At 34.6% G+C, this 27,969-nt stretch overlaps 1 protein-coding gene across 3 annotated transcripts in view; it reads left to right on the forward strand.

The window, feature by feature from the left end:
- Ephrin (ephrin) overlaps positions 1–27,969 on the forward strand; it is a 49,760-nt gene that overhangs the window by 19,777 nt on the left and 2,014 nt on the right. For 2 of the 3 annotated variants that reach the window (XM_043213630.2, XM_070282433.1), the window contains exons 2-4: positions 4,349–5,204; positions 14,980–15,290; positions 15,353–15,949. In XM_043213630.2, coding sequence (XP_043069565.1) covers positions 4,450–5,204; positions 14,980–15,290; positions 15,353–15,949 — 1,663 coding nt within the window. In that variant the 5' untranslated portion in view covers positions 4,349–4,449. The remainder of the gene's footprint in view (positions 1–4,348; positions 5,205–14,979; positions 15,291–15,352; positions 15,950–27,969) is intronic. The other variant, XM_070282434.1, reaches the window with a different exon arrangement.

The raw sequence follows: 27,969 nt of genomic DNA on the forward strand, positions 1-27,969 counted from the left end.
CGAACTATTATCTAACGAATGAATTTTCAGTTTTTGATTAAAAATGATCCAGCACCGAGTTATGAGGGGCACCGCAATTCAACATTTTTTGGCGACACGTCCGGACAATTGCTACCATTGCCATATTTTAAAATATTTTGTTGTAAAAATTTTATTAACCCTTTACATGGTGGTGATGCAGATCTGCATCATACCGTTTAAATTCAATTATTTATCAAACTGCTTTACGAAACTGTCCAAAATCTTTTTGATGCAGTTCAGCAACTTTCGTTTTTTATATAAAAAGTGTTGATCACTCAGAATTCTGTCCAATGCTCAACAGGTGATTACTTTTCCAACCAATTTGGTGAATGTGGTAATCTGAATTGGTTGTGCAGTTTCTGATCCAAAATATAAAAAACAAAAAAAAATTGTATAATTGATTCAATTAATGTTTAAAAACAGGAAAATATTATATTTAGTTGTATATTATTGAGTTTTTGTGTTTGTTGCATTATAATACAATTAAATCATTAATTTCGCTAAGTTTAAAAAATCGCTTTTTTTTGCTTTTTGTAAAAAAAAATTAAGAAAAACCAATTTAAAAAAAAAAATAAAAAGAAGTGTATTTTTTATTTTTACTTATCTACCGAACAAAAAAAAAATCAAGAAAATCGGAGTTATTGCCATGTAAAGGGTTAAACATTCTTCTAATGTCACACTTTAATATACCGTTGGTTGAATAAATAAATTTTAACTGTGTCGTCAGGAAAAAAATCACAAAAACATGGCTTTTTTCGCACGATTTGACCTTACCCTCCCCTTAAGAAGTGGTCCAATCATTTTATTATGTTCAAATAAGTGGTGCCCAGGGGTGCCCAAGCTCAGCATACGGCAGAGAAAACTCCAATACCAATGCAAAATATCACCAATACATTGGAGCGAGAAATTTTTTTTGCAAGTCATGTATACGGTATACTGAAAAATATTATAGTTCCATTTTCATTGGAAACAAAGTAATAAAAAAAATATTTAAAATTAAAAAATGTAATAAAATTTTAAATAAAAGAAATTCATAGCTCCTGATGTCAACCATTTTGTTTGAGATCTCAACCAAAAGTGATTTTTTGCCGTGAAAAGTTTTCGGCAATACAAACACGAAGTGCCTTCGAAAAACTGAGAGACTATACTATTGTTGTTTCTTAACTCGGCAACGGAAGCAAAGAACGAAGAGCGTAGGAAAAAACGAAAAATGGTTTTTGTATACACGTATATGAAATTTTATTTCCCATATGAAAGAGCAATTCCGACAACAAAACAAGTAAGGAAAGCTAACTTCGGGCGGAGCCGAAGTTGATATACCCTTGCAGTTAAAACCGGATATATATTGCAAACATCGGATATAGTTGGCCGATCCTTATGAGAATATGATAATATAACCCAATTTGTTATAATACAAAATTTAAAACAAGTCCCAAACTTCTATCTTTAACAATACCAAAGTTGGTATTTCTACCAAAAACCATTTCCGATCGTTCAGTTATATGGCAGCTATAGGATATAGTCGGCCGATCCTAATGAAATTTGGTAGGTTGGATCAACTGATCAAAAATAGAATCTGTACTAAGTTCTATCTTCAAAAACACGAAAGTTGGGTCATTTTCGATTGTTCAATTATATGGCAGCTATAGGATATAGTCGGCAAAGTTTCAAGACAGACGGACAGACAGACGGACAGACGGACATGCTTATATCAACTCAGGAGGTGATCCTGATCAAGAATATATATACTTTATAGGGTCGGAGATGTCTCCTTCACTGCGTTGCACACTTTTGACCAAAATTATAATACCCTCTGCAAGGGTATAAAAACACCGAGAGCAATGGGGCTTGGGCACCCCTGTTGTAAATCATTCAGTGGACTAAAATTGTTTCATAACTTTATCGTTTATCAATCGTTATTGAGTTATTGACAGAAAATAAAAAAATCTACAAAATTACTTTTGTCTTGCTCTAAGGGACAATTTGTAGGCCATGCTACAACTTTGCCACCTTACAACCTTTCAGTAAAACAAAAAGTTAGTTGCCGAGCATGATAAAAAATATAATTTTCTCTGTTTCTGATCTGTTTTCTGATCCAAAACAGAGCAGTAGCGGGAGCAAAGAATATTTTTACTTAAATTGCTGCTATGTAGCAGAAAATGCAAACGCTGATGCTACCAATATCATTTTTACGGGTTATGGTGCGATAAATGAAAACTTTATTCCCATTTATCTGTTTGAGCTCACAAACAATCTCTGGTTGTGACTTTCCAGCTAAATACAATGCAATTACACTATTACGTTTGAATTCCATAGCGAATATTTTATTTTCGTTTTTAAAGCTAGCGACTTAAGGGGTTATATACAGTTGTAATAGATGTAAAATCGTTTTTTTTTATGGCATATTCTTTAAGTATATACTGTTGAGAATACTGTTGTACGATGAATACGATGTTGTAGCTATTTATAGCGCACTACCTGCACATAAAACTTGAAAAAACTTGAAACTTTAAACGCGATTATCTCAGAATCTTGTTTTTTTTCGAAATTACCTTTGCGGTGGACACGATTACTAAAAAACTATTAATCCGATCGTTCCAATTTGACGACTTGTTTATTATAATATTAGCTAGTCCGTGAGCGAAGGATTTTCCATTTTTTTTAAAACTCCTTTTTTAGAGCATAAAAATTGAAAATCTTATACCTTGAAAAAGTACATTTTTTGTTAAAACCGTCAACATTTTTTTTTAATCCAAATTTTTACAAATCTTTCGTTCACGGACTAGGCAATACAATATACTAACGAAATATTTTTGAATTTTTGATTTCGGATGAACCGTTCTCGGGATATGATGTTCACCGCAAGACACCATCGAAAAAAGACGATCTTGGAATTCGGCTATAACATAATTATTATTTAATATTTTTTTTTATGAAAAAAATTAAAATAAGTACCCAAAAACACGTACTATACCTACAACGTCGGTAAAACATTTTTAATAAATATTTTCTATAGTGTCAAAAAAAATCGATCAAATTTCATTATTTTGCGCGGTACAACTTTATATAACCCTTTAAAACTGTGCACCCTCTTTCTTTTGCACCCTTTTATTCTAAAAGTGGGCACACTCTTTTTTTAGCACAGTATATTTGGGTGTGAATGAGTAGTGTAGTATTTTTTGTTTTATTTGACAGTTTTCTCACTCATTCCATAGTTGTACAGCTGTTAATGAGTACAGGTAAATTGGTGTGCCGTAGTCAACTCACTGTACAGTGTTTTGGTGTTCAGTTGACTTATGGAACAGTGAGAGAAACTTCATGACTGGAACATACACACAAAATCTTAGTACAGATTCCAATTTTGGTCAGTTGATCCAACCTACCAAATTTCATTAGGGTCGGCCTACTATATCCCATAGCTGCCATATAGCTGAACGATCGGAAATGGTATTTGGTAGAAATATCAACTTTCGTATTTTTGAAGATAGAAGCTTGGGACTTTTTTTTTTTAGAATTTTTATTTTAATTAATTGGTTTTATTATGATGTAATCATAAGGATCGGCCAACTATATCCGATGTTTGCGATGTATATCCGGTTGTAAGTGCAAGGGTATATCAACTTCGGCTCCGCCCGAAGTTACCTTTTCTTTCTTGTTTTAGATATTTTATTGTAATTAATTGGTTTTATATTGACATTCTCATAAGGATCACCCACCTATATCCGATGTATATCACCGATAAATGTATCAGGTTTTAACTGCAAGGGTATATCAACTTCGGTTCCGCCCGAAGTTAGCTTTTCTTTAATTTTTTCTGGAAATTTAACAGCTCTTACAGTGGCTTAGTTTGTTAACTTTTTTGATATTAACCATTGAACCATGTTATCTTAAGCTAATGACGTCATTAGATCCTTATTTTAAGGACTTTTAAAAAAATGACAGTTACAAAAAATGGTTGTTGGGCCCCATAGTGAAGCTTATATACTGCGAGAAAAGAAGGATGTGTGCAAATTTTGAACTTGAAAGCTTTCTAATAGAGACTAGTTTGCATAAATGTTCCCGCAGACAGACAGATGGACATGCTTAAATCGACTAATGAGTTGACTCGATCTCGGATAGTTTGATAAAAAGGGTGGTCAACGCATTTACAAAGACCACTTAATTCAAGAAGTTATTGAATTTTCTTCTTAAGTTTCTTAGTCCATTCATGGGGTCTCCCATGAATTTATTTTATTGTATTTTTATTTTAAATTAAAAATTAATCTGCTTTCACAAACTAAACCAAAATAAAAATATATACAACTCTTACTCCTTGACCTCTTTTCAGATTTTAAAATATGGCACACCGGCTTATTAATAATTTTAATATAAAATATACAAAAAATAATAAAAAAGAATAAACCGAATAATATTTAATTTATAATCGTAATGCCCGAACAGCTAAAGGAGCTGCATTTTACAGTCTCCTGGACCCATTCACAGTCGCAGTCACAGATCCAGTTTAATACCAAATCCCTGAAAAAAAAACCAGAAGCTCAGTATGTCAATCCATGTTGTAGCTTTTTGCGTTATAACAATAGCGTAACGTTAAAAAAAGAACTTGTAGATGTACCTATTTTTCAAAAACATCTGTTTGAACATCAGCAGATCCATAGGGATAAGATATACAACGCGTGTCCCCACAATATTAAATTATTCGTTCCAGCACCTATGGCGAGTAGTCGAAATCAAGTCCCAAAAGCTTCAAATAATCAACAACCAGCTATGCATAGAAAGTCGAAGAGTAAAAGCAAGTTCAAAGATTTTAGGACGCTTTCCCTTAAACAGTCACATGAAGACATTGAAAATACTGCGGATCACACATTGTCCCTAGAAAAAGTAAAAGATTTATGTGCAGTAGCATCAGTGAAAATAGGCTTCAATACATCAAAGCATTTTCCGGAAATAAAAAAAGCTAAAAGGGACCCACTCTATAAGAAAAGCAGACAATTAAGCCACAACAATAAGTATTCTGCTTCTAAGTCTTCAGTTATTCGGTATAAAATGTTAATTCCATTGCCTACATTGGGTGCGACATCATTCGTAACTCTGCTCGCATTAATTTGTATGGAAACTATCTTGCTGTCCACCATGTCCAGCTGCGCTAAAACTTTTTATATGCATTGGAACACTTCAAATAGCATGTAAGTATACAAAGCTAGCATGTACGGGCAAAAGCACACACTATTTTATCTTTTAGCTGTGTTTCAAATAAATAAATTACATTAAGGGGTTATATACAGTTGTGATAGATGAAAAAATCGATTTTTTTATTGCATGTTCTTTAAGTATATTGTTGAGAATACTCTCACAAAAATTCATAACGATCGGAGCATTAGAACCGATGTTGAAGCTATTTATAGCGCACTACCTGCATATAAAACTTGAACGAACTTGAAACTTTAAACGCGATTATCTCAGAATCTTGATTTTTCGAAATTACCTTTGCGGTGGACACGATTACAAAAAAACTATAAATCCGATCAATACCAAATTTAGACCACTTATTTATTGTGATAATAGCTACATAGTCCGTGAACGAAGGACTTTCAATTTTTTTGAAAACCTTTTTTTTAGAGCATAAAAATCGAAAATCTTATACCTTGAAAAAGTACATTTTTTGTTAAAACCGTCGCCATTTTTTTTAATCAAAAATTTTACAAATCCTTCGTTCACGGACTAGGCAATACAATATAGTAACGAAATATTTTTGAATTTTTGATTTCGGATGAACCGTTCTTGGGATATGATGTCCACCGCAAGACACCATCGAAAAAAGACGATCTTGGAATTCGTCTTTCGAAAAAGACGATCTATAACATAATTATTATTTAATATTTTTTTTATGAAAAAAATTTAAATAGGTCCCCAGAAACGTGTACTATACCTACAACGTCGGTAAAACATTTTTAATAAATATTTTCTATGGTGTCAAAAAGAAATCCATAAAATTTAATTTTTTTGCGCAGAACAACTGTATATAACCTGTATATATATAATTTATAAAAATAAATAAGTACCATGATAGTACCGATAAGTACCGATACTTTAAAGGTGATAACAATTTTTTTTCCATAATAAATGTGCAATGTATTTTTTGTAAACCTTTTTTTTTTACACTTTTTATACCCTTGCAGAGGGTATACCTTTATTTTAATGCTATCGACTTTAAACTTTGCACACACCCTTTTTTCCTTTTTACGCAGTATATCAGTCGGAGCGGCCGATATCGACCATATAACTGATTGATTCGAAATGCTATAACATTGGTGTTTTTAAAGTTAGAGAGTTCGGATTTGGTTCGGACGACCCACCAAATTTCATAAGAATGAAATATACTATATTATACCGACTATATCCTACAGCTGCCATATAACTCAAAAATCGGAAATGACGCAACGTGTTTTCGTGTTTTTGAAGACAGAAAGTTGAAACTTCGTACAGATTCTATTTTGGATCAGTTGATCCCACCTACCAAATTTCACAACGATCGGCCGACTATATCTTATAGCTCCAAGTTAACTGAATGATCGGAAATGGTATTTGAAAAAATAACAACTTTGTTGTTCTTGAAAATAGAAGCAAAGATTATAAAGTACATAGATGGGATATAAGGGCCCAAAACGGTCAACTTTTTTCGTCGAGCTTGTTGGTGAGGGGGGAACGCACATGCATACGATTCCATTTTTAGAACTCTTTACATGTATCTGTCAACAAAAATGTGAGCCTTCGTGTGTACACTGTCGCTCAACTGAATAAATTCACATAAATCCGCTTGCATTTTCAAGATTTGTTTATCACATATTGATCGTAGCCATGTTTTTAAATACATTTAAACTTAAAATGTGTATTAATCAGTGTGTGCTAGTAAAGAACCGTTTGCTAATTACCATTTCTTTACATATTCTGTTTTGCTATTGCTTCCGCTAATTTCTGTGCAATTTTTTGGTTCATCTGAATAGGTTCAGCTGAAAGATTTTTAGTTTGCAATTAAACTTGGCGGCTTAGTGACACATTTTTTATGCAAATTTTTAAATTCAAATATTTTCTTTAAATTAATTGAAAAATGGGACAATTATCCGAGTTTAAAAGAGGCCAAATTGAAACCTATCGTGAAAGTAGTCTTAGCCATCGCAAAATCGTTCAAAAAATTGGACAAAGCCAAACTTTTGTGAGTAATTTTTTTTAGAAACAAATCAGAATATGGTAAAAATATGAAAAGCGGTGTTAAATACGCCACCTCTGCGGCAGACAGGAGGCATATTGTGCGACCTGCGTCCAATTCCCATCTCTCAGCACCCAAAATTAAAGTAATTTGCGGTGTTAAAGCCAGTGTGTCAACAGTTAACAGAGTGATTTTTTCGGGTAATCATTTAGAGCGAATGGCAAAAAGTGTTTTTTTCCGACGAAAAAAAAATTAATTTGGACGTCCCCGATGAATAAAGTTATTACTATCATGATCTTCGAAAGGAAAAGCATTTCCTGAGCCATCGCCATAGCTGTGGAGGAGGCGTAATGGTTTGGAGGTCGGTATCAGTCTGGCACTTGCGACCTGCAATTTGTTACTTCCAAAATGAGCGCAGAAACTTAAAAATCTATAATACAGAATGCGTTTCCTTATTACTCCAACATTTTTCACGTTATTAAATGAAATTACTAGCAAGATAACGCTCCTATTATACAGCTAGGGTGGTAGAATATTGGATTAAGGAGACTTGCTTAATATTGGAGACTTGCTCGAATGGCCCCCCTAAATGAAAAACCTATGGGGGTTGCTATCGCGTATGGAATATGAAGGGGGCAGGCAATTTGATAGCAAAACAACTTTAGTTGCTTCAATTAAAACGGCCTGGACAACAATTTTGCTGCAAATACTGAAAAATTTGTATAGCTCGCTTTCCGATCGTTTATATAAAGTTATATTGAAAAACGGCGGATTCACTCATTATTAAACTTATTAAAAATTACATTAGGAATGTACTTAAGTATAAGCACTAACCATACAGCATATAGACAACCCATTTCATACAACGAAAATGGACGCAAAAATTTCTTGCGACAGGCCCCAGCAGGCCCCAGAGCGGATTTCTTACGCTCTCTTACGCTCATGGTTCGTTCATCTTACGCTCATTCTCTCATTAAATGTTTTCTGTTTCTCAGTCTCTAAACGGAGCGCGATGAAGAAGGTTGGCCTGCGCTTGGTTGATCTTCGTATGTATGCGTGTCACACATTCACATACATGGGTGTATGTGTGCGTGCGATTTCGTTTCGAAGCCAGCGCACAAAATTTTGATTTTTCTTACTTTTCAGGCTTGCTACCCTAACAAAATTCGGGTATTCGTTATTTGATGAAATGACGAAAGAAATTATATTATTTTTTATATTCTATTTTTTATTATTTCAGCATACATTTTTAATTTATTTAGGAATAAGATTGAGTGTTAGTAGTAAAATGTTTTCTGTATATATATTTTTACGAATCATTAAAAATATATATACTGAGAATATGTCAGAGTATATTTCAGTCGGAGTCACTTAAAACGCCGATTGCTTTTAAGTTTTTGTTGTTTTGCAAGAGGCTTGTGCATGCCTACTCTAACGATGGAATGATTTTTAGGGGAGGGTGAAGAACCGAAAACAGCTCATGGACTTGTTTACCTTTTTTGTTTACAATTTTTCAGGCACTTGTTATTATTTTGGGTTATTGTGAGATTTAATTAAATTATTGTCGTTAATTTAATAATTTCCTTATATATTTTGGAACTTTAAAAAGTCGCCGCTCGAATTTGTTTAAGTGACTCCGACCGAAATATACTCTGACATATTCTCAGTATATTGATTTTTAATGATTCGTAAAAATATATATACAGAAAACATTTTACTACTAACACTCAATCTTATTCCTAAATAAATTAAAAATGTATGCTGAAATAATAAAAAATAGAATATAAAAAATAATATAATTTCTTTCGTCATTTCATCAAATAACGAATACCCGAATTTTGTTAGGGTAGCAAGCCTGAAAAGTAAGAAAAATCAAAATTTTGTGCGCTGGCTTCGAAACGAAATCGCACGCACACATACACCCATGTATGTGAATGTGTGACACGCATACATACGAAGATCAACCAAGCGCAGGCCAACCTTCTTCATCGCGCTCCGTTTAGAGACTGAGAAACAGAAAACATTTAATGAGAGAATGAGCGTAAGATGAACGAACCATGAGCGTATGAGAGCGTAAGAAATCCGCTCTGGGGCCTGCTGGGGCCTGTCGCAAGAAATTTTTGCGTCCATTTTCGTTGTATGAAATGGGTTGTCTATATGCTGTATGGTTAGTGGTATAAGCCAAGAGCCAAAAATTTGAAAATGTCTTAAGGGGTTATATACAGTTGTACCGCGCAAAAATATGGATTTTTATCGATTTTTTTTTGACACCATAGAAAATATTTATGAAAAATGTTTTACCGACGTTGTTTAGTACATGTTTCTGGGTACTTAATTAAATTTTTTCATAAAAAAATATTACATAACAAAACTGTTATAGCCGAATCCCCGGATCGTCTTTTTTCGATGGTGTCTTGCGGTGGACAAGATCTCTCGAAAACGGTTCATCCGAAATCCAAAATTCAAAAAAGTTTAGTTAGTACATTGTATTGTCTAGTCCGTAAACGAGAAATTTTTAAAAATTTTGATTAAAAAAAAAATGGCTACGTTTTTAACAAAAAATGTACTTATTCAACGTATAAGATTTTCGTTTTTTGTGCTTTAAAAAAGGAGTGCTTTTAAAAAGGAGTAACCCCTTAAGTTATTTAAATAATTTGCATTTTTTTAGACTGAACCTATTCAGATGAACGAAAAAAAATCATTGATTTTGTTAAGCTTTCAGAAGAAAAAATAAAAAAGGAATAAATAAAATGTTTTTGAAAAAAACTTCTTCAGATTTTAATTTTAATGTGATTTAAGAATTAAAGAAAAAAAAAATTATGTAAATCGAAAAACTGGATATTATAAGATAAACGGGTTATTAAGATAAAAAATTATAGATAAATTTCTGCCATGATCTCATGAACCTATTCAGTTGAGCGGCAGTGTATGTGTGACTGCTCGCACGACGTCGTATGAATGTTTTGGCTTCCAAATTTCAATTTCTCGTTTCTGTGTTCAATGCGCCGATATGTTAGTAAGTAGAACAAATAGTATTTTTAATCGCTGTAGATCTTGACATGGTGGTAAAGTAACGCATAGAGTAGTTATTCAATTTATAATTTTTATACCCTTGCAGAGGGTATTATAATTTTGTCCAAAAGTGTGCAACGCAGTGAAGGAGACATCTCCGACCCTATAAAGTATATATATTCTTGATCAGGATCACCTCCTGAGTTGATATGAGCATGTCCGTCTGTCCGTCTGTCTGTTTCTACGCAAACTAGTCTCTCAGTTTTAAAGCTATCGTCTTGAAACTTTGCACACACCCTTCTTTCCTTTGCACGCAGTATATAAGTCGGAACGGCCGGGATCGGCCGACTATATCCTATAGCTGCCATATAACTGATTGATCGGAAATGGTATAACTTTGGTGTTTTTAGAGTTAGAGAATTCAAATTTGACATGAGAGCTATTTTTGGCAAAATAATACGACATGCCAAATTTCATAAGGATCGGCCCACTATATCTTATAGCTGCCATATAACTGAACGATCGGAAATGACGCAACTTTTGTGTTTTTGAAGATAGAAAGCTGGAACTTGGTACAGATTATATTTTTGGTCAGTTAATCCGACCTACAAAATTTCATTAGGATCGGCCGACTATATCCTATAGCTGCCATATAACTGAACGATCGGAAATGACCCAACTTTCGTATTTTTGAAGATAGAAAGCTGGCACTTGGTACACATTCTATTTTTGGTCAGTCAATCCGGTCTACGAAATTTCATAACGATCGGTTTACTATATCTTATAGCTGACATATAACTGAACGATCGGAAATGGTATTTGGTACCATAGAAGCTTGGGACTTTTTTTTAGATTTTTTATTGTAATTAATTGGTTTTATTATGATGTAATCATAAGGATCGGCCAACTATATCCGCCCTAACTTAGGGCGGAGCCGAAGTTGATATACCCTTGCAGGTAAAACCGGATATATATCGCAAACATCGGAATATTAATATATAATCCAATTTATTACAATACAAAATCTAAAAACAGTCCCAAACTTTTATCTTCAAACATGCCAAAGTTGCTATTTCTACCAAAAACCATTTCCGAAATTTGGAAGGTCGGATTAACTGACCAAAAATATAATCTGTACTAAGTTCCAGCTTTCTATCTTCAAAATTACGAGAGTTGGGTCATTTCCGATCGTTCAGTTATATGGCAGCTATAGGGTATAGTCGGCCGATCGATATGAAATTTGGTAGGTCGGATTAACTGACCAAAAATAGAATCTGTACTAAGATTTTGTGTGTATGTTCCAGTCATGAAGTTTCTCTCACTGTACAATAAGTCAACTGAACACCAAAACACTGTATAGTGAGTTGACTACGGCACACCAATTTACCTGTACTCATTAACAGCTGTACAACTATGGAATGAGTGAGAAAACTGTCAAATAAAACAAAAAATACTACACTACTCATTCACACCCAAATATACTGTGCTAAAAAAAGAGTGTGGCCACTTTTGGAATAAAAGGGTGCAAAAGAAAGTGGGTGTGTGCACAGTTTTAAAGGGTTATATACAGTTGTACCGCGCAAAATAATGAAATTTGATCGATTTTTTTTGACACTATAGAAAATATTTATTAAAAATGTTTTACCGACGTTGTAGGTATAGTACATGTTTCTGGGTACTTATTTAAATTTTTTTCATAAAAAAATATTAAATAATAATTATGTTATAGCCGAATTCCAAGATCGTCTTTTTTCGATGGTGTCTTGCGGTGGACATCATATCCCAAGAACGGTTCATCCGAAATCAAAAATTCAAAAATATTTCGATACTATATTGTATTGCCTAGTCCGTGAACAAATAAAAAAAATTTATAAAAATTTGGATTTAAAAAAAAAATGGCGACGGTTTTAACAAAAAATGTACTTTTTCAAGGTGTAAGATTTTCGATTTATATCAGAGGTCAACACGGCCCTATCTCGGGGGCATAGGAAATTTCTCTGCCCGAGCCCTGCCACACACACAGTATACATGTGTGATACGTCATGCTCACAGCCTACTTTCTGCTATTCGTTACTAACACTAATGCGGTAAAATCACATCAATGTATTGGGGTGCCGACCACTGATTTATATGCTCTAAAAAAAGAGTTTTAAAAAAAAATTGAAAATTCTTCGCTCACGGACTAGCTAATATCATAATAAACAAGTCGTCAAATTGGATTGATCGGATTAATAGTTTTTTAGTAATCGTGTCCACCGCAAAGGTAATTTCGAAAAATCAAGATTCTGAGATAATCGCGTTTAAAGTTTCAAGTTTGTTCAAGTTTTATGTGCAGGTAGTGCGCTGTAAATAGCTACAACATCGTTCCGATCATTATGAATTTTTGTGAGAGTATTCTCAACAGTATATACTTAAAGAATATGCAATAAAAAAAAAATTGATTTTACATCTATTACAACTGTATATAACCCCTTAAGTCGCTAGCTTTAAAAACGAAAATAAAATATTCGCTATGGAATTCAAACGTAATAGTGTAATTGCATTTTACTTAGCTGGAAAGGCACAACCAGAGATTGTTCGTGAGCTTAAACAGATTAATGGGAATAAAGTTTTCGTTTATCGCAGCATAACCCGTTAAAATGATATTGGTAGCATCGCAAAACGCCATGGAGTTGATCGTTAGACATGGGTAATCATCGTTCTTTTTAGGGAATAAGATCGTTCGTTCTTATTTTTAGGACTGAACTAGGTCGTTCTTTTTGTTATTTTCGTTAATTCAAACAATATTAAAAAATTTATATTTAAAAAATTTAAAAATTTCCATATTTTACTGTGTTTTCTTTTAAGATACATTTCGCTGTTGTCCACTCAAAAGTTTGTTTACACAATATTTTCAGTTACAGGAATACATAATAAGAGTGTAAGAAAAATTACCAGGGGTTGCGAAAAAATACCAGGGTATGTAAAAAATTATTAGGGAATAAGAACAAGGAACAAAGATCAAAGAACAAAGACCAAAGAACAAGAACAAAGACCAAAGAACAATAACAAATACCAAGGAACAATGACCGATAAACGATGTAAACTAGTTCAGATCGGTCTTTTGAGTGACCGGGTCTTTTTTGTGTGTTCGTTCAGGAACAACCCAACTCTAGTGATGGTCAAAAAACTCCAACGTCACTTGAGTTGGTTCAAAAAGTGAAGAAGCGACTTGAGCGAAATCCCTGACGATGTGCCAATCAAATGGCGAAAGAACTAAAAATATCTAACCCTATCATCCGCCGCATAGTAAAAAATGATCCCGAGGAATCCTTATAAGATCATAAAAGATCATGATCTTACACCGAAGCAACAACAAGTTAGACCTAAGAGAGCAAAGAAGTTGCTTCGCTTGGCCGCAACTGGACAATTTCCGAACATTGTGTTTTCTGAAGAGAAAATTTTTCCAATTGAGCGATTCGTAAACACCCAGGGTTTCACTGACGACCGTTTGTACGATAAATTGAGGCAGCGATTGGCAACCAGGAGCCACCACCAACCACAGGTAATGGTTTGGGCCGCTGTAACCCAAGGTAGGCGCTCTTCAATCGTTTTTAGCGAGCCTTATCAGAAAAGTATTCTGAAGGTTGCCTCGAAGCCGTGGCCAGACAAACATTTCGGTGGCAGTCCATGGACATTTCAACAGGACTCAAAACCGTCTCATAAAGACCGAGTGAACCAAGAATGGCTGGAAAACAATGTACAATAACGTACACACAATGGCCCTCGAATTCACCTGATGCGAATCCGCGGGATTATTCTCTTTGGGTCATTTTGGAGAGCAAGGTCCGAACTAAATAACACAACAGTCTCGAGGGCCAAAATACCCGCAAGTTACATTCGGGCAGCTTGCGATTCGTTCTTCGACCGTCTCAAGGCTATGGTCAAGGCAAAAGGTGGTCACATCGAGGAAAAATGAATTTTCATTAAATTTTAGATTGATTTTACACGTACTGAGCTGTGAATTAAATAAAATTAACTTTCCAAACATAATTTATAACCTTTTACATTGTTTACACTTCAAGTTCCGGACCCTGTACAAAAAAAAAAGAAAAATATTCTTAAAAAATATTTTTTTCTGACTATTTATTTATTTATTTATTTATTTATTTCGCCAACGGACAAATCCTTACATGGCTACAAATTAAAAACTTACAACCAATAAATAATACTAACAAAAACTTAATAAATGCCTGATTAATTTGCGTTTTAACACACCCTTATCAGAGCCCCACTCAATTCGGAGGCTAGGCGGCAAAGAATTAGCTCTTAAGTTATTAGTAATTTGAATTTAAAACTTTTTTGTAGAACAAAAAATGTTAATGCAAATGAACATGCTAATTTTTTCGGAAAAAAACACAAACAGATTGAAAGACAAGACAACATTTTTTCAGTGATCAGTGATTTAGTGATCCTTTATGTAAAATTTTATAATGCCGACTCTACCCTAAAGCTGCATATTTTTGTGATAGAAGGTTTGGGGGTATAAAGATTCCATTTTTCCTGAATAAACTGAGAATATCCTATAACTAAAAGATGTAGGAAAAATGTTGCAAATACCGAACTATATTATTTGCGGTATGTTTTATGTGTTTTTTCTATATAAAATGCCTTTTAATAGAAATAGTATATTACCGTTCCTTGGTAGCTTTTCTTGTTCCAATTCAATTAAAAATACTAAAAAATAATTCATACATTTTCAGCTTTCGGATTGATAACACAGATCACATAATCGACGTAAATAAAGGCAATCTCGCTTTTGAGTTTGATCAGGTGCATATTATATGTCCAGTATACGAACCAGGGACGTTTGACAACGAAACAGAAAAATATATCATTTACAATGTATCTAAAGTGGAGTACGAAACTTGTCGCATAACAAATGCAGATCCGCGAGTAATAGCAATATGTGATAAACCTCAAAAACTAATGTTTTTTACTATTACTTTCCGGCCATTTACACCGCAGCCAGGTGGATTGGAATTCTTACCTGGAAATGACTATTACTTTATTTGTGAGTGTGTTCAATTTGTAGTTATTATCTTATTTAATTGAAATTGTCCTTTTTTTATTTAGCAACTTCATCCAAGGACGACCTTTACCGTCGAATTGGTGGTCGTTGTTCCACAAATAATATGAAAGTTGTATTCAAAGTGTGCTGTGCCACTGAAGAAAAAAACAAAACTTCAACGACCAGCAAAACAGTTGTTACCACTAACAGTGCCAATGTTGCTCCCAATGATGTTGGTCATAATAATTTGTATGGAAAAAGTATGGGTCAAGGGAATAATATTGGTATAAGTGGTGTAAGCAGTGGCATAGTGCCTCCTCCTTCTATATATCCTCCTAATGGCAACAGCGATGTTAATATTAATGGTATTGGAACTAGTATTAATACAAATCTTGATAAGTTTAATAGAATTCCGATTCAACCAAATATAATTGGTAATAATATTGGCACGAGCTCTGATGGGGCAGCTAATGTCGTAAGTAATGGAGGAGTTTTGTCTGCACATGGTCATGGCAGCATCAACATGCTGCAACCAGGACGTGGTGGGATAAACACACCTTATCCAGGACATCATCACATTCAAACTGGCATCCGGATAAATAATGTTCCCACTCATCATAATTATCCGACCCACAAAGGAAATCCCAGCAGCAATTCGAATGGTAAGTATTTATTATATTTTTATACCCTTGCAGAGGGTATTATAATTTTGTCCAAAAGTGTAAAGTAAAGTATAGTAAAGTATAAATCAACTTTCGTATTTTTGAAGGTAGAAGTTTGGGACTTTTTTTTTTTAGATTTTATATTATAACTAGCGACCCCGACAACTGTCTCGACCCAGCGCCCAAGTTTCATTCATAATCATAATCATAATTTTCAGTCATTGTAGTTGGTGTTAATATTTGATTTATTGAAAAAAAAAACAAACATTTCAGTAGTAAGTACTCCCTCCTTTGTTAGTAATAACTTCATATATCCAGTACAGGGATATAATAATACATGGAATCTATGTTTTTCAACGAAATCTTGCTCCAAGCACGTTTAATAGCTGAAGTTAATGTTTCCTTATTTTCGTATTGCTTTCCTTCTTCATATACCTTCCGCGTTAGTTAGCCCCAAACATTTTTAATCACGTTAAGATCTAGAGAATATGGTGTATCTAGGAAATCAGACTCCAACAATGTTTTAAAGAGATCGCTGTTCATCTTCTGATCGATACAAATCAAGTCAATTGTTTCATAAAACGTAATGGCACCCCACTGTGCTGGCGACTTGAATATATCTCATCTTTTCGGAAATCGTGATAATAATATTGAAAGCCATTGGGCCCATATAAATTAAAACGTCTTTCATCAGTAAAAACAACGTAATGAATTCTTTCGCGAATTGAAGCCGTTTTTCTTTGCATGTTGCATTCAGAGAAGATTTTTTCTTGATTTTTAGACGCTTTAGGTGGTCTGCATTTCTGATTATACGCTGAACAGTTGAAAGGCTTGATTTTACTCCGGCAAATTCCTTAATCTTAGCTGCGGACTTAGCCGAATTTGATGCAATTCTACCATTTTGCGTACTGCTTTTTCAGATAACGATCTTTTTTTTTTTCTTTCAAGTTTTTTCCATATTTATCTGGATCTTTTAAATATCTTTTAACAGTCTTGGATTTATCTGCGATTTATCTTTTTGGCAACGTTTCGATTGAACAGTCCTTGCGAGTGAAAAAAATCTACATTTTGACGTTTTAATAAGCTAATAACACCAGCTTTTCCCATTTTCCCTTTAAATATTACTCTTAAACAATGTATTTGTTTCTTTTTAATATTTTATCAATACAAAAAACTGCACTGGTTTACGCAAGACCAAGGAATCTAAAGTGCGTCTATTTCAATGACCAACCGCAAATACGCGGGATTGCCAAATAATTTTCTGAAATCTTCGAATGTACAGATATTTTTTCGCAAATCAACCAACTGTGAGCACATATTTTTTGAACAAGATTCAAACTCTGATAAGAAAAGCTTTTTGGACAATTAGAATAAGCATTATTATAAATACACAAAGCATATTATTTAAAAAAAAAAAAAAAAGCCTCTAAGCTATGAACAGCAATAGTTTATATATCTATTTATTATATCCAGAATTATTAAAATGTTATTGACTGAAGCATTTAGAAAAAAATAATGCTAACTGTCAAAAAATAAGAAAAATGAAAAAAATTTCTGCTGAGGCGCATATGACTCGAACATAAAACACAAAATTTTAGAGCCAGCGGTTTTACACTTAGACCACAATTCGTTTTGTTTGTAATGCGATAAATACGATTCCTATTGTCCTCCTGTCCAACGCACTACCACTTTGGATGTTAGTGACGAATTTTTCAATTGGGTAATATTTTAACTTATGCTAGATATCATAGTAACAGGAGAAAGAAATGGAGTTAAGGATAGTGAACGATATGTTTGATAATTTTCTCTGGCGTCTTTTGCAATGTTTCATTATACCCTTGCAGAGGGTATTATAATTTTGGTCAAAAGTGTTCAACGCAGTGAAGGAGACCCTATAAAGTATATATATTCTTGATCAGGATCACCTCCTGAGTTGATATGAGCATGTCCGTCTGTCCGTCTGTCTGTCTGTTTTACGCGAACTAGTCTCTCAGTTTTAAAGCTATCGTCTTGAAACTTTGCACACACTTTTCTTTCCTTTGCACGCAGTATATAAGTCGGAACGGCCCGGATCGGCCGACTATATCCTATAGCTGCCATATAACTGATTGATCGGAAATGGTATAACTTTGGTGTTTTTAGAGTTAGAGAGTTCAAATATGACACAAGAGCTATTTTTGGGAAAATATTGGTCGACTATATACTATAGCTGCCATATAACTGAACGATCGAAAATGACCCAACTTTCGTGTTTTTGAAGATAGAACTTAGTACAGATTCTATTTTTGATCAATTGATCCAACCTACCAAATTTCATTAGGATCGGCCGACTATATCCTATAGCTGCCATATATCTGAACGATCGGAAATGGTTTTTGGTAGAAATACCAACTTTGGTATTGTTAAAGATAGAAGTTTGGGACTTCAACAAAATGTTGTAAATTTTGTATTATAATAAATTGGGTTATATTATCATACTAGCGACCCCGGCAAACGTTGTTCTGGCCTTTTTTGTTTTCTATAAGGGCTAGCTGTTTTTTATTCATTTATTTTGGTTAATAAATGTTTTTCAGTATTTCAAGTACATCAGTATTTTCACGTACAACAAAATTCCCCTCGCCAATATCTAACAGTTGTTTAGAGAAAGGATGGATCCTGAAGCATTTGATCGCGCATATTCTTGGTCAGTTCTTTTTCAACATTACGCCACAGTTGCGATGATTTTAAGCAAGCATTGAATCCTTATATCCCTAAATGACCAATCCAATTCCCCAAGCGAATTTTTACGTCCTATAGTGCATTCATCCAAAATATGGGCACTATGCCCATAGACGATTGTTTTTATGTTGCACACTGCATCTGGATTATTTTGAATGTTCAATGACAGCTTAAGTGCTGAATGAGCTGTTATGCCTCCATCTAATAAGGTTGCTGCAACGCCAGAAGATGCAATGGCCAATGCGTTGCCATTTTTTTTTTATCGTAACTCGGCAGGAAGAAGCGAAATAAGGAACGTTCACTTTGGAACTTTCACTTTGAATGTTCACAATAATCACTTTGGAATAAGCAGAATTTTCAACATCAGGCTCTTACTGGAATGCTAGCCGAAGAAATTGCCCAGATGTGAATCCTCGATAAACTTGTTGCCGTTGTTAGTTAATTCTTCTTCTAACTATTAATCTGTGCGCTTCTCTTCTCATAAGAAGTTCAACTCAAAAAATATAAAGAGTTCGATGAGCACTGTGCTTCCGTTTTTTCGCTTCATTTTTTTTTTCTTTTTTTCTAAGCAAATACTTATTGCCTTAAGTGCAATTACAGTGCCGCAGTCGTTGTCCGTTGACATGTTGATAGTTTGAAAATTAATCGAAAAATGATGTTCGCACGAATGTTGTTTCTAGTTAGTGAGGAAAATAAAATTCAAGTAGGCAAGCAGGTTGACGAACATGCTCGCCTGTGGATGGGCCCCTTTAACGTAGATGTGTTAAGATCGATTGTAATTTGTTTCACTCTGCACACCACCCGCCATAGGAGCACTTTTTTATGAGATGTCCCATCTAGGTACTGTATATTGAACTTAATAAAATTCATTAGTAATTCATTCATTACTAATGCGCTAAAAGTAAGTCGTACAACAAACGGAATTGAATCCTAGAGTCCACTATTAGGAGATTGTGTGAGGTTCGTGTGTGAGGTTCGTTCGTGATTAGGCAGCTAGATCAAAGTGTTAAAAGAAAATCAGATCAAAGTACCGGTTCGCGAAAATGTCAAAGTACATATGTCAGAAATTCGTGGAAAATTGCATAACCTGATGGTGAGTTTTGAAAATTAAATAAAAACCATAGTGGAGAACCGGAAATTGGGTCAAATTGGGTCGAACCAGGGCCCTCAAAAGAGAGGAGAGACGTGCAAAGGCAGCTTCCTCTAAAGCGGGGCTAGCCATGTTAGCTAGAAAGGCACTTTGAGAGCTCTACACGAAGAAACTAGAAAGATCCTAGGGGAAATCTCCAACAAGGGAGATTTTAACAACAGGGAAGACCTGGACGCCGTGGTGGGTCCGCTAACGGTAGCATCCGCCAGGGCATTCAATAGGGCCTGTCCCCAAAGTAGATCTGGCACGTTAAAGAAACCACCATGGTGGTCGCAACCACTTGCGCCCTTTAAAATTAAGGCCCGAAAAGCCTTTTACTTCGGTAGTAAAGCAAACACAGAAGTAGTTTGGGAGGCGTATAAAGCGGGCATCAAGAAGTGCAACAAACAAATGCCTAGGGCAAAGAGGAATGCCTGTACCAGGACCAGTGTTCTCAGAAGAAAAAAAAATCCAAGAAATGCAGAGCCGCGATACAGCTCCCCCATGCCGAACCAACTCGAATACCTCCTAAGTAAAAGGAATCTCAGTTGGGCGATAAACAGTTTCAAACCCTTTAAATCTCCAGATGCTCAGATGGCATCTTCCCGGCCCAACTAACCAAAGCCGGGTCCGATCTGCGGTTATGGATTAGGAAAATATTCACAGCAATCTTCAGAACAGGTATCGTGTTGAAGTTGCAAGTCGTTGCCTATATACTTTATAGGGTCCCAGAAGTCTTCTTCACTGCGTAACACACTTTTATCCAAAACTTATACGTCAAAAGTATAAGTATAAACGTCATAAGTGTGCAGACATAAAACATTTCACACACCCTTTTTTCAAAATTCGTGTGTGCGGGCTGGTGTTCAAGACGATTTGTTCGCCCAGTTTTTTGGAAAGGAAAGCTAACTCCGGCGGAATCGAAGTTGATATACCCTTACAGTTAAAACCGGATATATATCGCAAACAAAAAACACAAAAGTTATACCATTTCCGATCAATCAGTTATATGGCAGCTATAGGATATAGTCGGCCGATCCCGGCCGTTCCGACTTATATACTGCGTGCAAAGGAAAGAAGGGTGTGTGCAAAGTTTCAAGTCGTTAGCTTTAAAACTGAGAGACTAGTTTGCGTAGAAACAGACAGACGGACAGACGGACATGCTCATATCAACTCAGGAGGTGATCCTGATCAAGAATATATATACTTTATAGGGTCGGATATGTCTCCTTTACTGCGTTGAACACTTTTGAACAAAATTACAATACCCTCTGCAAGGGTATAACAAGAAAGGAAAGCTACCCTTGGGCGGAGCCGAAGTTGATATGCCCTTGCAGTTAAAACCGGATATATATCGTAAACATCGGATATAGTTGGCCGAATCTTATGAAAATATGATAATATAACCCAATTTATTTATTTATATATATAAAAGAAAGTCGTGTTAGTTACACCACTTATAACTCAAGAACGGCAGAACATATTTGGCTGAAAATTAGGGATGTCGGAAATATATCAAAATATCGATATATCGATATATTTTCTCTTAAAAAAATATTATTATCGTGATATTTTTTGGGCAAAAATAGTCGATAATAATATTTTTGAGTTGGTGTTCTCCGATATTAGTTGCGAAAGAAAGGAAATGCAGGTTTACTTGAGTATGCCATTTTGTATTTGGGAGACAAATCCGTTGGAATTCTGGAACTCACAAATTTCAACGATGACGATGCTAGCGAAGGTTGCTTTAAGTTTTCTTATCACGCCTGGAAGTTCGGTTCCATCTGAACGGTTGGCTTCTGCCATTAAATGTGTTGTCTGTGACTCCCGTAGTCGAATGACATACCAGCATATAACCGAAAGAGTTTTTTTTAAATCATTGAAGAAAGATTTATTTTGTAATTAAGAGCATTAAATAAGAGAATTAAGTAATTAGCATTATTAAGTACATATTTCATAAATTCCATGAAACTTTTTTTTTTGTATAAAGTTTTTTTTATAAATAAATTTGAATACAATGTCCTTAATAATTTTGTTATTTTTTATTTCAAAGAACTTAAATAAAAGTTGCTTGAGAGTGGGTATAAATATTTGTTGTTTTTTCAATTCACTTTTTAAATAAAAAATATGTCTTGTTTGCAGTTCATGACGGATGACAACACATATTAAAACCTTTTTTTAAATTTAAAAATAACCTTTTTTCAGTTTTAGCTGACTATTAAAAATATCGAAAATACTCGATATATCGATTTTTTTTTTGTGATGTTTCTGAATATTATCGATTGATATTTTTTCACAGCAAATATCATCAATACGATATTTTTTCAAAAACCAACAACCCTACTGAAAATTGGTAGGAAGGTAGCTTAGAGCCAGGAGACGGACATAGGATACTTTTTATCCCGTTGGCTACTTTTATAGTAATGAATAACAATAAGTAGGCTGTGAGCGTAACGTATTGTACATTTATGTGTGTGTCATATGCCCCTGAAATAGGGGTCCGCCGATTACTTATCTACAGTCACCAATGCCAAGAAAACGCAATTGGGCCAATTTTAGTCATCAAACAGTCAATTCTAGAGCTGCGCGAGATAGAAGAATACAGAGATCAGGAGAACAAATTTATAAAGGTAATGAAAAGGCGCGTGTAAGCATGGCGCAGTTACGTGAATCACAATCGAAAGATGCACGAGATGAACATAATCAACAAAGACCACTTTTCAAAGAAGAGAAGCGCACAGATTAATAGTTAGAAGAAGAATTAACTAACAACGGCAACAAGTTTATCGAGGATTCACATCTGGGCAATTTCGTCGGCTAGCATTCCAGTAAGAGCCTGATGTTGAAAATTCTGCTTATTCCAAAGTGATTATTGTGAACATTCAAAGTGAAAGTTCCAAAGTGAACGTTCCTTATTTCGCTTCTTCCTGCCGAGTTACGATAAAAAAAAAATGGCAACGCATTGGCCATTGCATCTTCTGGCGTTGCAGCAACCTTATTAGATGGAGGCATAACAGCTCATTCAGCACTTAAGCTGTCATTGAACATTCAAAATAATCCAGATGCAGTGTGCAACATAAAAACAATCGTCTATGGGCATAGTGCCCATATTTTGGATGAATGCACTATAGGACGTAAAAATTCGCTTGGGGAATTGGATTGGTCATTTAGGGATATAAGGATTCAATGCTTGCTTAAAATCATCGCAACTGTGGCGTAATGTTGAAAAAGAACTGACCAAGAATATGCGCGATCAAATGCTTCAGGATCCATCCTTTCTCTAAACAACTGTTAGATATTGGCGAGGGGAATTTTGTTGTACGTGAAAATACTGATGTACTTGAAATACTGAAAAACATTTATTAACCAAAATAAATGAATAAAAAACAGCTAGCCCTTATAGAAAACAAAAAAGGCCAGAACAACGTTTGCCGGGGTCGCTAGTATGATAATATAACCCAATTTATTATAATACAAAATTTACAACATTTTGTTGAAGTCCCAAACTTCTATCTTTAACAATACCAAAGTTGGTATTTCTACCAAAAACCATTTCCGATCGTTCAGATATATGGCAGCTATAGGATATAGTCGGCCGATCCTAATGAAATTTGGTAGGTTGGATCAATTGATCAAAAATAGAATCTGTACTAAGTTCTATCTTCAAAAACACGAAAGTTGGGTCATTTTCGATCGTTCAGTTATATGGCAGCTATAGTATATAGTCGACCAATATTTTCCCAAAAATAGCTCTTGTGTCATATTTGAACTCTCTAACTCTAAAAACACCAAAGTTATACCATTTCCGATCAATCAGTTATATGGCAGCTATAGGATATAGTCGGCCGATCCGGGCCGTTCCGACTTATATACTGCGTGCAAAGGAAAGAAAAGTGTGTGCAAAGTTTCAAGACGATAGCTTTAAAACTGAGAGACTAGTTCGCGTAGAACAGACAGACAGACGGACAGACGGACATGCTCATATCAACTCAGGAGGTGATCCTGATCAAGAATATATATACTTTATAGGGTCTCCTTCACTGCGTTGAACACTTTTGACCAAAATTATAATACCCTCTGCAAGGGTATAATGAAACATTGCAAAAGACGCCAGAGAAAATTATCAAACATATCGTTCACTATCCTTAACTCCATTTCTTTCTCCTGTTACTATGATATCTAGCATAAGTTAAAATATTACCCAATTGAAAAATTCGTCACTAACATCCAAAGTGGTAGTGCGTTGGACAGGAGGACAATAGGAATCGTATTTATCGCATTACAAACAAAACGAATTGTGGTCTAAGTGTAAAAATGCTGGCTCTAAAATTTTGTGTTTTATGTTCGAGTCATATGCGCCTCAGCAGAAATTTTTTTCATTTTTCTTATTTTTTGACAGTTAGCATTATTTTTTTCTAAATGCTTCAGTCAATAACATTTTAATAATTCTGGATATAATAAATAGATATATAAACTATTGCTGTTCATAGCTTAGAGGCTTTTTTTTTTTTTTAAATAATATGCTTTGTGTATTTATAATAATGCTTATTCTAATTGTCCAAAAAGCTTTTCTTATCAGAGTTTGAATCTTGTTCAAAAAATATGTGCTCACAGTTGGTTGATTTGCGAAAAAATATCTGTACATTCGAAGATTTCAGAAAATTATTTGGCAATCCCGCGTATTTGCGGTTGGTCATTGAAATAGACGCACTTTAGATTCCTTGGTCTTGCGTAAACCAGTGCAGTTTTTTGTATTGATAAAATATTAAAAAGAAACAAATACATTGTTTAAGAGTAATATTTAAAGGGAAAATGGGAAAAGCTGGTGTTATTAGCTTATTAAAACGTCAAAATGTAGATTTTTTTCACTCGCAAGGACTGTTCAATCGAAACGTTGCCAAAAAGATAAATCGCAGATAAATCCAAGACTGTTAAAAGATATTTAAAAGATCCAGATAAATATGGAAAAAACTTGAAAGAAAAAAAAAAGATCACTATCTGAAAAAGCAGTACGCAAAATGGTAGAATTGCATCAAATTCGGCTAAGTCCGCAGCTAAGATTAAGGAATTTGCCGGAGTAAAATCAAGCATTTCAACTGTTCAGCGTATAATCAGAAATGCAGACCACCTAAAGCGTCTAAAAATCAAGAAAAAATCTTCTCTGAATGCAACATGCAAAGAAAAACGGCTTCAATTCGCGAAAGAATTCATTACGTTGTTTTTACTGATGAAAGACGTTTTAATTTATATGGGCCCAATGGCTTTCAATATTATTATCACGATTTCCGAAAAGATGAGATATATTCAAGTCGCCAGCACAGTGGGGTGCCATTACGTTTTATGAAACAATTGACTTGATTTGTATCGATCAGAAGATGAACAGCGATCTCTTTAAAACATTGTTGGAGTCTGATTTCCTAGATACACCATATTCTCTAGATCTTAACGTGATTAAAAATGTTTGGGGCTAACTAACGCGGAAGGTATATGAAGAAGGAAAGCTATACGAAAATAAGGAAACATTAACTTCAGCTATTAAACGTGCTTGGAGCAAGATTTCGTTGAAAAACATAGATTCCATGTATTATTATATCCCTGTACTGGATATATGAAGTTATTACTAACAAAGGAGGGAGTACTTACTACTGAAATGTTTGTTTTTTTTTCAATAAATCAAATATTAACACCAACTACAATGACTGAAAATTATGATTATGATTATGAATGAAACTTGGGCGCTGGGTCGAGACAGTTGTGCGATAAGATATAGTTCTTGTTATCCTCTTGCTCATTCAGCAGAAGCTTTTGAAAAAAAAACTTTATTAAAGGACGGAGTTATAAGCACAACAGTTCTATCTTCCTCCCAAGTCCGATTTTCTCAAGCTTTTCCATGCTTTTGACTTAGAATCTTTACGAAGATGAATCCGAAGTAATTTTTTATCTTGGTTCCCTAATTGGGATTGCTTCGATCAGCAAAGAAGTTTGGATAGCGACCGAAATGTCCAAAGGGGGAAGCCTCGGTGGCGTGATCGATTCGGATGTTTATTATTTCATTGTTTTTGCAGTTGGCGATCAGGGGGAATTTGTTTATATCTGACTTAAGCTTGCGAGGGGGGAAAATGCTGCTTACGTTCTAAGAGTTCGTGAGAACTCGACGGCAAGACAAAAGCCGCCATATTTTTTTTATAGTATTAATATAAAATATAAAATTAAATTCTAGTTAATTTTTACGTTTGGTTCAACTTTTTAAACTTGGTTCAACTACACGGCACGCACGGCACCCGAGTAAAATGTAGTATGACGTAGATCCCGCATTGATAGGGATGTTTACAGCTGGGCTACAAACTGAGCCCAAGTTATATTTTAGATATTTATACCTAGTCGAAATAAATATTGGGACACTTTATTTTTTTTTAAAATAAAATCGTAAATGATTTTTAATTTTTATTTTATTTGTAAATATAGAGAAGAATTGCATTGAAAACAGATACAATTTTTTTATTTTACTGATCCTTTCCACGAAAATTGATATTGTTATGTTAGCTCCCTTAGAAATAATTATTGGGACACTGTAAAGAAAATAATTTTAAAAAAATTTATAATTGTAGAAAAAAAATGTATTTTCTTTCCTAATAGTGGGTATTGCCTCCGTGCTTTGAAATTACTTCAGCCAAGTGTTTAGACATTAAATTAGCCAAATCCTGCAATGTTTATAGTCGATTTTGGCCTATTCTTCAACAAAACCCTTTGTGAGCTGTGCCAAATTTTCAAACTGTCGTCCATTGCTGTATACTCTATTTGAGTGTATACCCCACACATTCTAAATCGGGTTTAGGTCGGGACTACAAGCTGGCCACCCCAAAAGAATAATTTTTATCCTCAAAAAACTGCTTTGACACTTTGGATACGTGGATGGCGGCGTTATCCTGTTGAAAAATTAACTTTTTCTCAAAATAAGTTTCGCGAAACGGTATCAAAACGTCGTCCATTAGTCTTATGTACATCTGAGAATTCATTCGTGTTCGTGTTCATTCATTCATTACGGCGTGTCCAAATGCGGCCCATACCATCAGTGACCCACCTCCGATATTGCGAGTATAGCAGGACTTGCGTTCACGGCGGATATCTCTAGGGCCTTTTTCCTTTCAACTTGAATGGTCCTGATGGAAAAATTATATTTACAAATAAAATAAAAACAAAAAAAATTAAAAATCATTTAAGATTTTATTTAAAAACAATAAAGGAAAGCTAACTTCGGGCGGAGCCGAAGTTTATATACCCTTGCAGTTAAAACCGGATATATATCGCAAACATCGGATATAGTTGGCCGATCCTTATGGGAATAGGAATATATAATCCAATTTTTTACAATACAAAATCTAAAAAAAGTCCAGACTTCTATCTTCAAAAATACGAAAGTTGATATTTCTACCAAGTACCATTTCCGATCGTTCAGTTATATGGCAGCTATAGGATATAGTCGGCCGATCCTAATGAAATTTGGTAGGTCGGATCAACTGACCAAATATATAATCTGTACCAAGTTCCAGCTTTCTATCTTCAAAAACACGAGTTGGGTCAAAGTTGGGTCATTTCCGATCGTTCAGTTATATGGCAGCTATAGGATATAGTCGGCCGATCCTTACGAAATTTGGCATGTCGTATTATTTTGCCAAAAATAGCTCTCACCTAAAATTTGAACTCTCTAACTTTAAAAACACTAGAGTTATACCATTTCCGATCAATCAGTTATAGTCGGCTCAGTCGGCTGATCCGGGCCGTTCCGACTTATATACTGCGTGCAAAGGAAAGAAGGGTGTGTGCAAAGTTTCAAGACGATAGCTTTAAAACTGAGAGACTAGTTCGCGTAGAAACAGACAGACAGACGGACAGACGGACATGCTCATATTAACTCAGGAGGTGATCCTGATCAAGAATATATATACTTTATAGGGTCGGAGATGTCTCCTTCACTGCGTTGCACACTTTTGACCAAAATTATAACACCCTCTGTAAGGGTATAAAAATAAAATGTCCCAATATTTATTTCGACCAGGTATTATTAAATACTGTATAAATTGTGATTTGCCAGAATGGTCGGAAATGTTACACGTTTAATGTAAATGCAAACATGAGATTTTTTTTTCGAATTTCACATTATCCAAAATTGGTC

The sequence above is a fragment of the Drosophila bipectinata genome, chromosome 4 (assembly GCF_030179905.1).
Source record: "Drosophila bipectinata strain 14024-0381.07 chromosome 4, DbipHiC1v2, whole genome shotgun sequence".
Taxonomy (NCBI): domain Eukaryota; kingdom Metazoa; phylum Arthropoda; class Insecta; order Diptera; family Drosophilidae; genus Drosophila; species Drosophila bipectinata.